The 13,440-nt window shown below is 37.7% G+C and overlaps 1 protein-coding gene across 3 annotated transcripts in view; it reads left to right on the top strand.

The window, feature by feature from the left end:
• Positions 1-1,056: 1,056 nt before the first annotated feature.
• Positions 1,057-13,440, top strand: part of bi (T-box transcription factor bifid) — a 71,527-nt gene continuing 59,143 nt past the window's right edge. For 2 of the 3 annotated variants that reach the window (XM_070288338.1, XM_070288339.1), the window contains exons 1-2: positions 1,057-1,631; positions 2,206-3,587. In XM_070288338.1, the coding sequence (XP_070144439.1) occupies positions 2,509-3,587 (1,079 nt within the window). In that variant the 5' untranslated portion in view covers positions 1,057-1,631; positions 2,206-2,508. Of the gene's footprint in view, positions 1,632-2,205; positions 3,588-13,440 lie in introns of those variants that run through there. The other variant, XM_070288340.1, reaches the window with a different exon arrangement.

Below are 13,440 nucleotides of genomic sequence, written 5' to 3' on the forward strand. Positions count from 1 at the left end.
TCTGTGATTTACTGCTATGTTTTTTCTTCTCCTTTTTGGCAGAGGCTTCTGTTTTACTGATACTTTCCTTTCGGTGTCTCATTCTTTTTCTTGTATTCTTGGAGTTTTCTATAAATATTATTATTTACATATTTATATTATACTTTTTAGGATTAAAAATAGTGAAATTATAATATTAACGCTAAAAGAAAAAGATTTCCCAAATTTATTTTGCGAAAATATTTAGATAATTATATTAAATATTTAGTTCTTTCTTTAATTATTAATTTCGAAATCAGTTTTATTCACAAAACCGAATAATTTATTTCTCTTAATTCCTTGTTTTTCTTTTTAAAAATAGACAAAATGCAAATAAAATAATTATCCTGGTTTGTTTTTTAACAATTTAATCTTATTTCGTTGTATTTATTTTTAAAATATCCCTAGTTTATTCACCGATTGGTTTTCGTATTTTCCTATTGTGACAGCTCTTTTCCCTTACTTTTATCTGCCTTCTCCCACTCCCACTCCATTTTACCACCATCGCCTTTGCCACCTCCTTCTTCGTCAGCGTCTTTCTCTTCTTCTTCTGCTGCTGCTTTAGTGGTGTCAGCTGCCTTGTTACTTCTAACACGCTGCAGTGACGCGACGTCGCTGCCGCCGCTGGTTGGTGCCATTTCCCATTACACACACACACACAAACAACGTAACACTCTCGCACACAGTCGCGTGCAGGCGTCAACTCAACACTTTTGGTCCAAGTTTTTGGTTTTCTTATTGGAACCCCGCAGCTCTCACTTGCTCGCTCGCTCACTCACTCGTCTGGTGCCGCCGCCGAGAGAAACTCAACACTCCGCTGGGTCGCCACCACTCGCTCTCTCTCGCTCGCACTGAGCAGTCGAGAGAGAGAGCTCGCCATCTCGCTTGCACGCCCGCTCAGCAGCCCGGCGGTGGGAGGGAGAGCGCGAGAGTAAGCCGGCGCGGCAGCAGCGACGCCGACGTCCGTTCGCTCGGTGGGCCTTACACATTCGCAACTTGCCCAACCGAGCTCAGTTTCGCTCTCGCTCTGCCACTGCTGATGTCGGTGTAAACGCTTGTCCCGGCGATGTTTTGTTAAAGGCTCGCCTGCTCGCGGCGGAAACCGGAATATTCGGAAATCTTATCGTTTCATTTTTTCGTTTTCTTTTCCGTTTCATTTTGTTTTCGAACGCCGAGTTGTCGAGTTGAACCGGCCGGCGTGAAATTCGTGTCGCGGTCGCGGTCGTTGTTGTCGTTTATCGTCGTTTGTTGTTCGCCCCCCGGTTTTTATCGTCTCGTCGTCGTGTCTCCAGCATCATCGTCGTCTCGTCCTCCCCACCTGCTTCGTCGTCGCCTACTCCTTACATCGCCTTGTTCTTTCGCCCGCTCCTTGCACCGGTACTCCATTCTATACCCCAGATATTTTTTTTTGGTTTCCCTATTGCAAAACTAAACGAAAACAAAAACAAAAGCGACCAAAAAAGCGGCCAAATGTGGGGAGCAAAACACAAAGTGCAACTGCAAAAGAAGTTTTATTAAGTGAAGTTTGACAAAACGCATAACAATAGAAGCAAAAAACAAAAAGAAAAACAAAGAAACAAAGTTGTGGCGTTTTGCCGTCGCCAAAGCAAACGGTAAACAAAGAGAGTGAGCGAGCCAAAAAGAAGAACCCAAAGAGAGCGCAGTTACAGTTAAGAAGTTGCAAAGAAGGAGCAGGAAGGAATCAAAGCTTAAAATCCAATTAGAAAATAGCCATATTTACAAAACCAATAGGAATTATGAAGAAGTTGAGAAGAAAGCGGAACAAAACAAAACAATAAGTTTGTAAGGCTTTGAAAAACCAATAGGAAAGGAGGTTTCAATAGGAAAAGGATTTTATCAGTAAATGGAATATATTTTATTTAGCACACCCCTTTTTTTTTTTGTTTAATTAAGCAACAACAATTTAAAGCGGCTATATTACAACTAAAATAAAGATGAAAACAAGACAGAAACACAAAAATAGAATTAAAAGCATTAGATTAGAAATAAATTAAACAGTTAAAACTGTCTTAAATTAATAATACTTAGAAACAATTACTTTAAGACTTTAAATTAAAGTTAAAAAACCTTAAAAACTAATTTAAAAGAAAATCAACACAAACTGAAAACCGTGCTGGAAAATCTCAATCTTAACCCAAACTCTTTTGGTTTTATATATTTTTTTAGCAAATAAAAAAGAATTTTTTTGAAACAAACCACAAAACCAAGAAGTAAAAACAAAGTAAAAATTACAAAAAAGATAACAAGTGCAAGTGCTTTTTGAGTGTCCCGGAAAAATAAAAAATAAAAATCGTACCTGCTGAACAACAAAACAACAACAAAACAACAACAAAAAACTAACAAAAATCAAATCGAAGCCGAAGGAAGAGCTGGGAAATATATTGCTGAGAATATATATATAACTTAAAATATATATATAAATAAGTTGGATTCTGCATGACGCACCTCTCTGTGTAGAACGGTTATGTGATGAGATACGACGTCCAGGAGCTGCTACTTCATCAGTCTGCTGAGGATCCATTCGCCAGGTTCGCCAATGGGATGGCATATCATCCATTTCTGCAGCTAACGCAACGGCCCACTGACTTCAGCGTCTCCTCGCTGTTGACGGCGGGTAACAACAATAACAACAACAACAACAACAACAGCGGCAACAACACCAACAACAGTTCAAGCGGTACCAGCGCCACGCCCAGCGGTACCAATAATAATAGTAGCAACGCCCACGTATCGCCAACGGGTGGTGGTGGTCAGCTATCGCCGCAGAGCAACCACAGCAGCAGCAACACCACCACCAACACCAGCAGCAGCAACTCCAACAACAATAACAATAATAATAACACCACAAATAATAACAACAACAATAATAACAATAATAATAATCACACAAATAATAATAATACAAGTAACAGCAATAGCAAGCAAGGAGGAGGAGGAGCTGCCGCAGGAGCTGGAGCAGTAGGCGGACATCATCTGAGCAGCGACGAGACACCTTCGCCCGCTGGCAGTCCTGGCCTAGTGCCGCCACCGCCCGCCGCCCATCCGCAACAGCCGCAGCCGCCGCCGCAGCATCAGCATCATCAGCAGCAGCAGCAGCAGCACCCCGCGCATCCTGCACATCACTCGCCCAGTACGGGTGCAGTTGCTCCACCGCCGCCACCTCAGCAGCAGCAGCATCTCCAGCAACAGCAACAGCCGCCGCCACCGCCACCGTATTTCCCAGCAGCGGCACTGGCCGCTTTAGCCGGCAGCCCAGCTGGTCCACATCCCGGCTTGTATCCCGGGGCGGGACTCCGATTTCCGCCGCATCATCCGGCCGCCCATCCGCACGCCCATCATCCGCTGGGCAGCGCCTACACCACCGCCGAGGACGTGGTGCTCGCATCGGCCGTCGCCCATCAGCTGCATCCGGCGATGCGACCGCTGCGGGCACTACAGCCGGAGGACGATGGCGTCGTCGATGATCCGAAAGTGACGCTGGAGGGCAAGGACCTGTGGGAGAAGTTTCACAAGCTGGGCACGGAAATGGTCATCACCAAGAGCGGCAGGTGAGTCTCAACTAAGAATAGAAAGAGGATAGTTATATTGGGGAAATGATATAGATAGAGCGGGGATCTTGAAGGGATCTTGGGTGAGATTGGAAAACTTTTAGAAATTATAATATCAGAGTTTTTTAGAATTTTAATTTTTAGATACTTTTTTTTTTAAATGAAATTCTAAAATCTCTTGGGATCTACCCTGAAAAGTAAATACGTTATTGATATTATGAGTGAATAAAATGAGTATTTCCTAAATAAAAATAGGGTTATTCTTACTACGATACCATGAATAAAATAAGTATTTCCTAAATTAATAAAGGATCCTACGATTTAACCCAAAAAATGGTTCATTTTGAGATGTGAAATATATTTAGAAATATATACCTTGAAAATATATATGGTTAGAATCCAGGTCTTAAAAGATCCTGACGGATTTTGAATAGAGAACAAATATTACGAATCGCGAAATTCTAGATATATTTGTGATCTTATAGAAAATTCGTAGTTCAAAAAGTGAATAAATAGGAATTAAATGGATTACAAAGTGCCGTAGGTTCTAGAATTTAAAAACTGGAAATATATACATATATACAATTTCTAAGGAGGACTACAAATCTGGAATAAATAAAAAACATAGAAATGAATTTTTAACAGGTCCAAAGTGATAAGCTTAGATTTATTCAGAAAAAAAGTGAGATTAAAAAGTGAACAGTGCTTTTTTTTTTTTAATAAAAATAATATAAAGTGCTAGAAACACTGATAATGTGAGTGTTGTTTTGCACATAAAAAATAATATCAAGGGTGTTATGAACACTAATAATATGTGTTTATTAGGTGCGGAATTTCAAATAAATATTCTACGACTTAAAAATAAATAATTTTAAAAAGCTAAGCCTCTGAAATTGGGATTTGTGTGGAATAAATCTAATAAATTCTACATACGACTTGGATTGTATATAATTTAGACCAAGTTCTAAATTTTTAAAATAGATTAGGTTTGTTTTTTAACCCAGAAAAATATAAACAAATTGCTATTAAAACAACAAATAATCATTTCAAATATTAATACCCAATATCCTATAGGAATTTTAAACTATTTTCAAAAAATCAGCGCTTTCGTCCTTTGGGATTATTTTCAATAGCCAATTTTGTTTAATATGTTTGGCTTTGTAAAAGGCTTGAATGCTTTTCAAAAGAATGCATTTCCATAGTGTGAAAACACTGCAACAGCATCAAATTCTATAAAGTTTTTTATTATTTATTTTTTTTGTAATGTTTTGGACAACGTTCCAATGAATATTGGTGGAATATATTCAATGAATGATGGTTTTAATCTCAAAAAAAAAAAAAAAGAGAAAACATTTTTATTTACAGAATTTGAAAAGAGAAATTTATATTGAATGAAATGTGTATTTTTTTTTTTAAAGAAATTTCCGTTTAAAAAATCAAGAACATTTTCTTTTTTTATAAAACAAAATGTGTCTTTTTTTTGGGGCTGGCAATCGCCGGCAGAGATCTCCGGCTATAATCTTGAGGCATTTCCGAAGCGAAGGTCAGGTCGCCCAGCCGTAATCCGTAACCATTCAGAGATTCTCAGTCAGTCGCCTGGCAGCAGCAGCAGCAGCAGCGGCAGCGGCAGCCTTGGCCACTTGAGCACGTGTGGCGATGTCTCAAGCTCCCGTTAACCGCTCCCAACCGACCGCTTCCACGCCCAGTTTAAGCTGAAAGTAGGTGAACCAGAGAGACGCCCCCTGTTCCGCAGCCCCTGGCTGAGTGACTCTCCTCCGCACCCCCTGGATTTTTCCAGCGGCGTAGTCTTCTCAGCCTCTCGGTTCCCCCGAGATGAATGATGATGATGATGATGATGGTGATGGTGATGCGGCGTAGACGATGATGGCAACGTTGACATTCAAGCTGCGTTGGCGCGTGAAAATGCGTTTTGAGCTTCACACCTACTTGAGAAAGTATTCACGGAGACACACTCACTCTACACACGCACACACACAGACAGAAGTGAGTGTCAAGTGAGTGCAAGATGTGGCAGCTGTGAATGCACTCAGTCGACGATAGTGGCTCTCACACCTTCCCAAGAATGATTTGTACTCTGAATAATTCATATTTCGTATAGCAGACAAGTCTTGGTTGAGTTTAAAAAGGGATTAAAGGAGGTTTTATGCTAGGAATTTAATTTAGGAAAATATATTCTATATAAATATATTTTCTGAAATTTTAAAGCATAAAAATAAATTCTTATAAAAAGTAATAACAATCAGGGGAAAGCTAAGCTGTATTATTATATATTATATTATACTTTTTATAAGCTAAGCTATATTCCATAAATAATAGCTGCTGAAATAGTTTATAAATTCCTAGGAATTTTAATTAACCTCGATTTGAGTCGACTTTAAAAGTGAATTTTATGCTACCCCAAATTACACTCTTAATCCTTCTGAAGCCTTTTTATTTATATATATTTATAAGCCAGCTTCCATTTGTTTATTTGATTTTATTTCACACACTTTATGGTGATTCCATTGCGTAAAAGCAGGCCAAAATTCAATTAGCCTTCTGTTCTTGTTGTTTCTGGCATCTTTTTAAGCTACAAATTGCCTGACGCCTCGGCTAAGCTTCTTTGGCCAACGCCTTTGACTTTTTACCACCCACCCAACCAGCAAAATAACCCAACGCCTGCTTTTCAGACAATTTTCAATGCCAGTCTGGCGCGGCGCGGGGGGGGCGTGGCATTTGACTTTGCCCAACAACAACCAATAGAAAGTGGAAAATGGGCGAACAAAAAAAATGAAAATAAAATATTTGCAAATAGTTTTGTGTGCTGAAAGTTGCGAATATGTCTGGCCAGGTGTCTGGGCCACGCCCACACCGCCCCCAAAAACTATAACTGCAACTACAAAATACAAAACTCCTCCATGCATAGTTGCATTTCAGCCTTGTTGTTGCTTGTTCGCACTTGGCCAAAACAAAAAAAAACACAGAAAAAAGTGAAAAACAAATGGAAAACAACAACCGCAAAAAGTTAATGCAAATTATATATATATATGTATATATATATTTCAAGAAGGGAGGTTCTGGTTTATATCCTTAAGCTCATTAGCAGTTTGGCGACTTGAAGTGTGAAACTAAACCAAGTGGCCCAAGCCCTGGGCATAAAAACACTGGCATACTGCAGCAGCTCCGCCCCTACCACCATCTCTTCAGCCTTGCCTTCCCAGAGTTTTGTAGAGGCTTGTGGAAAAATGTGTGCACTGGGGGAAAATTATTATTATTAAAGGGGTTTCTGTTTTAATTTTGAAAATTTCAAATAGTTGTATATTTTATGGGCTTTTTTTTTATATAATATATCACCAAGAACCTTGTCAAAGACTTTTTCTTTAAGCAGTTGGGAATTATAAGCCTTTTTTTTCTTAGCAGTTTCTTAAGCAGTTGGGAATTATAAGCCTTTATTTTGTTATATTTTGGATATACTTTGATAAAAGAAAACTCTGAAGAGTCTTACCCTAAATTAAATGCGAAATAAATTTGAATATTATATTAAAATAATTTTTAATAATAAATATATAAAGAATTCTAGAAGTTCTGCCAGCAAAAAGTTTATTACAAATAGCTTCATTAATAAAGAAAGGTTATTATTATGTTGAGGCCTAATAAAATATTTTAAAATAAAAAATAATTAAAAAGAAAGAGAATTAAAATATAAATATAATATTTAATATATTTGAAACATATAAATATAAACAAAATAATTATTAGTTTGATGAAATGAGGATTTCTCTCTATTTTTATTATAAATTTATTTATTTATTTTTCTTGCAATGTGTGTGTGCTAGGTTCATGACCCCTCCCAGGGGGGGGCGGTGCAGGTGTGGTGCCCCAAAGTGTGGCATGCAATTGTTGTGGGTGAGGCGGTGGTTTGGGGCAGAACATACCGAGTGGCTTGTAAAAGTTTTAAGTACTTGTACCTCGCACATACACATATGGCGATTATGGGTGTGTGTGCGGTTTTTGTTATTATTATTTTTTTTTTATTTTTTGTGTAAGTTGCAACTTTTTTGCACGCCACACACACACACACATGGGTGACTGCTTTTGTTGTTACTGCTGTTGCATGCCACCAGCTTGCTTGCGAGACGTGCGAAAAAAAGCAACAACCAAAACGGCGAAAAAAGCAAGAGCAGCAGCAGCAAACAGAATTATTGTTGCCGCTTCTGTTGCCGTTTTTCCCCATCATCATCAATGTCAAAATTATTGTTTTTCCTCCCCTTCCACCTCCCCTTCCCCTTTTCAGCCACACACACTCCACATGTGAGTGCCACTTGAATGTTTTGCGAGTGGATTTTGCATATTCACTTGGCTCCTCACGGATTCAATTGGTTCTTTTTTTTTTTCCTCCTGCCGGCTTAGCGAGAAATTTTTGTTTCCATTGATTCATTGGTTTTTAGTTTTTCATTCATCAAAAGTTTGAAGGTTTCCCTGCGACAAGGTCGTTGTTAAAATTAGGTTTTATTTTGTATCGAATTCTTTAAATTTGAAGTATTAATTCCATATTCCTGTGCTTAGCTTCCGTTTTTAGATTGGAATTTAAAAACAAACTCATAAGTTGCTGTTCAATTTCCACTCTCCACTTCAATTTCCTTCCAATTTCAATACTATTTTTCCCCCCTATTTGTCGCTGGCAATTAAATCGCTAAAGTAAATTGCGTGAAATCTTTCTTGTTTGGCGACGGCGGCAGCTTGTTGCTGTGACTTATCAATTAATTGAAATTGCTGTCTAAGCGCAAATAAATAAAGACTTGTCGTCGTTGCGACTCCCCTAGCACACAAACACAAACACACACATACACAAAACTTGACGACGACAACACGTTTAGTGCGAATTCAGGGAAATAAAAGTCCCAGAATTCAATCTACAAAAAATATAAAAAAATATATATACATGTATAGTAGAGACCCTCGAAGAAATCTATTAAAAAAATGTCAAAAATTATCAAGTGTTGACCTCAAAGGCAGAGGAAAGAAACACTGAGAAAAAAAGAGAAGCTACAGGGTTTATTTTTTGATTTAAGAATACATTTAGTAACTAGATAATAGCACAATGTAATAGAACATTTGTAATAGCATATAACAAAGGTAAAGACACCGCATGTAATATTACAAACATATATCCACATATGCTAGACCGGACGTCTTCGCTTAATCCGGAAGCGTTAGAACCAGTTGGGAATTATAAATGCATATGTGGGATACTTTCTTAAAGCTAATTCTTTATGGAGGGGTTTTTTTTTGTAATTGATTAGTGAAATTTGAGCAATTTGCTTTTAAATTAAAAAAAGGAACTTAAAGCAAATTCCCATAAATTTATTTAATTCATTAAATTAACGTCAAATTTAATTAATAATTTTAAAATAGAAAAATGATCCCTGAAATATGGTTTTTATGATGGCTGGCCTTGATTTTGAGGTACTTTGCTTATGGAAAAAAAACTTAATTCTAGTTTAATTTCTAGAAAAATATTTTTATTTTTAATTTCATAACAAAATGAATAACTTAATTATAGTCCTTAATTTCAGGTTGATTTTTTTTTCAGAAAAATATAGAACAATATTTTTATGAGTGAATGTATTAAGCTTCTTATATTTTTTGTGCAACAAACGAGAGAATCTTTAGGCAGGCACTGTGTGTGTTTGAGAAGGCTTTGATTTAGCCAGTTTAAGGCTAATTGAAAGTGGCAATATACCCAGAACGTCCCCCCAAAAAACACCATGTGTAATTTTATATATATGTATACATATTCATATATATGTTTTTTTTTTTTATATATATTCCTTTTGAGAACCCCCTTCTAATGCTTTAATTGATGTCAGACTTTTGTGTCCCGGAGGCGGCATGCGATAATGTGGCAGACAAAAATATTTAATGACACGCCAAAGGACACACACAATGACAGGGCACACACACAACACACTCACACACCCGAAGAAGGGTCAACCCCTGGGCAACCGCCTGTCAAAGTTCACTTGTTTAATTTTCATAAATAAAAATTTTCCATTTCCTTCATTTCGTTTTCGCCTTCGTTTTGGGTAAAAACTCAGCTGACGGCGACAAAACGCAATCAAAGTGCACTGGCCCTGACACAGCCCCTAAGACCAAAGGACCAACCCACCCCCTGCCCAACTCCAACTTCCAAACGATGATCCCCGGCCGTTTCGTAGGCTCAATTAAATGGGCGTGTCCGCCTCCCATTTTTTCCCCTGAATATATATATATATTTTTTTGTTGTATTTCCAAAGTTTTCCGCCTCCTCCTCCTTGAGGAGTCATTAGGGGGGGGGGGGAAATTTTGTTACAGTGCAACCCTTGAGGGGCTCCACCATCTTGGAAACGTTTTTCATAATTGTGTTAAAATTATCGTGGGGGTTAGAGGGCTGTGTTTAGTAAAATTATCGATGTGCTAAGTTGACAAATACGCGCAGGGGGGGAAGGACAACAAAAAAAAAAGGAGGAAAACCCCTCTCTAAATTGCACGTAATTTGCTTAGTAACTTGGAAATTTCTTTAGACCCTTTACTGCAATTTTCTTGCCACCCTTTTCTATATATATTCTTTTTTGTTGCTACCAGAATTTGCTTGACAATTTTCAGTTTGATGAAAAATGCATTATAATTGGCATAGCGATGGATCCACGTAACATGGCGTATATGGTGGATATGGAATTGCCAGCCATTGGAGGTTCTTGGAAAATTCATGAGGCCGTTGGATAATTTGCGCGTAATTTGATTTCAAATTGATTTCGCCTGGGAGTTTATGGGAATATTGGTGGATAAATGCAGCTATGTATATATATATATATCTGATAGGGTATATATCAAGTATATGTGTATTTGCAACCCATAATTATGGCTAGAAATTTCACAAAAAGTTTAAATTGAGTGTGTTTAGTTTACTAGAATTTTTAGTATATTTTTTTAGGTTAGCAAAATTGTTATTGCTTAAATATTCTTTCAAGAAAATAACTTGGGTAGATCTTAGCTGGGAAATATTCAATCTAGACTCTAAACTCAATAGGAATCGGTTGATATTTTAGATATATTAATATTCCGATTTTTAGATTTATTCCTAGAGAGATCCTTCCAGGTTTTTGTGATCTATTTATTAAGAATACTCTTGAGTTGCAATATAAAATACTTGATATGATCGTTGTATCCATTAGTTACCCTGTGGCTTTTTATTCATGGCTACTGTTTCTATAATCCCTGAATGAGAAGAAGAATGCCTTTGTTAGAATCTGATCTTCCGTTTCGATCATGGCCGACTGACAACCCTCGAACAAAACCCTGTAAACCCTCCACTATAAAATAAAATCAAATGAAAAATAAAATAAAACCCGTTTCATTCAAACTACTCGTACAATACGCACCACCCAAAAAAAAATATATATAAACGAAAACCCATAACCCAAAGCCAAAAGCCGCAACCAAAAAAACTCAAATCCAAATCCGAAAACGACGCTGCTTAAATTACAATAAAAATGTCATAAAAAATTTGAACAAATTAAAAAGACGGCAAGACGGTGGAGAAAACGAGACAGATAGGCATTTAAGTGGCGCATTTTGGTGGCTGTTAATTTAAATTGCATTTACGCCCACTTGGAATTAAATGGAAATTAATTTGACGAACACCAAAATTTCAGTTTTCTGCTTTTTCGTCCAGCTTTATATTATATTTTGTTTTTCTTTTTGGTTTGGTTAATTAAGTGAGCGCTTCCGTCGCCCACGCAGCGGAAGTTGCAAGTTGGAAGTTGGAAATTGAAGCGCGTCTGGCGGCGCAACGCTCTTAACTTGGCTTAATGGCTGCTGAGTTTGGTCAAGACAACCGCAAACAGTCGAAAAATTGATGGTAACAAAATGCCGCTAAATGGTTTCGGTCTAATCGAGAGAGAATTCCGCTGTTTACACGCTTCGCTTAGCTAATGAGACGCCGCCACTAAGGCGGGGTTAACTGATAAGCATAATGAGTGATCATGGCAGGTGCCGGATTGGGGGGGCGGACGTATTTAAAAAAACAAAAGAAAACTTTAAAGAAACAGTGGAATGAAACACCGAAACATTGGAATGAAACAGGGGAACAAGTGGAATGGAACACTGAAAATATCATAAAACTGTCAGAGACAACCCTAAAAATAATATTGAACAAAAAAAAAAAACATCTACAAGAAACGCCTGGAATTCGAAACGCACAAAAAGAATATTTAAAACGCATTTTGCACTCCTTCCAAGTTCTTTTGCGTTTCCTTTTCTTCTCCCTTTTGGAACTTGGAAATGCATAAAGCAAACAACGCAAAATATGACAACCAAACAACGACAGCAACAACCCAAAACGATGACGATGATGACGTCCTTTATAATGAACAACATGAGTTCAGAAGAACCCAAAAAAAAAAAAGAGAAAAAAATAAAATAACACACAAAACCGAGCAGAAAAGGAGAGACAGCAAAAAAAAAGGAAGAAATATATAAACTGAGAGCACAAAGAATGAAAAAACATACAACAAAAACCAGGGAATACCAACAACAAATGCAGAATGCCAGGCCATCGAACAGGAGCAAGCGAGAAGAAAGACAGAGCGAGCGAGCAAGGACGAAGACGGAGACGGCGTCTTTTTGGCGCCAGAAAAATAACGACAATGCCTGACGAATGTGCGTGGAGTCTGCTCAGGAGGAGGAGAAAGGAGGTGCAGCAAACAGCAGAGGAAAATTTATAGCATTGCCAATCAATGATTATAATTATTATTATTTATTGATCAGGATCAGGATTAGAGGATTTTAAAGGATTTTTTAAAGATTTTCAAAGATTTTTAAAGACTTTTTCCTGTCATATTTTCCAAGTTCCTATTATCTTGACCCTGACTGTGTGCTTTTCAAGAACAATGCCTTCAAGTTGTTAGCTGGACATGTGTTTGGCATTGGCGCTCGCTCGAAAAAAGCCGAGAAAAAGCAGAGAAAGTGATCGTCGGGGCAGACGACAAACAAGAATCAGATGAAGGAGAAGAAAGAGAAGCTGGGAGAAGCAGCATCTCAGCATCAACATCAGCGCCAGCATCAGCATCAGCAGCAGCAGCAGCGGAGACTAAAAGAAATGTCAAAAACAATGAGAACGGTCGAGTGAGTTTGACAAACATTTCCTAGATGTGCGCTGGCAGATCAAAGGAAACGGCGCCGGCAGAGCAGCAACAAAGTCAACGACAGACTTGCGCCATCCTGCTTTAATCAAATTAGCTCTCTCTTTTACTCAAAAAAATCTAAAAAAAAAAAAAAATTAATAAAATAAAATAAAAACAAAATAAAACTAAAAACAAATAAGTAAAATAAACTTGAAATAAAATAAAATAAACCCAAAGCATCCTGTGATCTTGCCTCTTCTTTTTTTCACAATTTCCCTACATCGCTTCCTTTTGTCCTTAGATTTTGGTTTTGTTTTTTATTCCCAAGCTTTTGTCTTGTTTTATTTATATTCTATTTTTTTTATTTCTTATTTTGTATACCCTTTTTTTAAGGGTCGCCTTTTGTCTCGTGGCAAATTCACGCGTTCGAGGCAAACTCGGCTTGGCTTTTAGCATTAGTTTACACTTGATTAGAACGCTAATTGGCCCAAAACCCAAAGGAAAAAAAAAGGAGAAAAAAAAAGTTAGAAGGGGAACCCAATGAGCTGGGAAATTTTTCGCGGAAATGGGGTCTCCCCTGGTCGTTTGATCTATGCGATATACCTGAGCCCGATCTTATCTCTGAGAGCTGATCAGCCGTTTTGATGATGGTATTTGGCATTTTCCAGAAATTCTATAAGTATCGTTTT

Source organism: Drosophila kikkawai, chromosome X (assembly GCF_030179895.1).
Source record: "Drosophila kikkawai strain 14028-0561.14 chromosome X, DkikHiC1v2, whole genome shotgun sequence".
NCBI lineage: Eukaryota > Metazoa > Arthropoda > Insecta > Diptera > Drosophilidae > Drosophila > Drosophila kikkawai.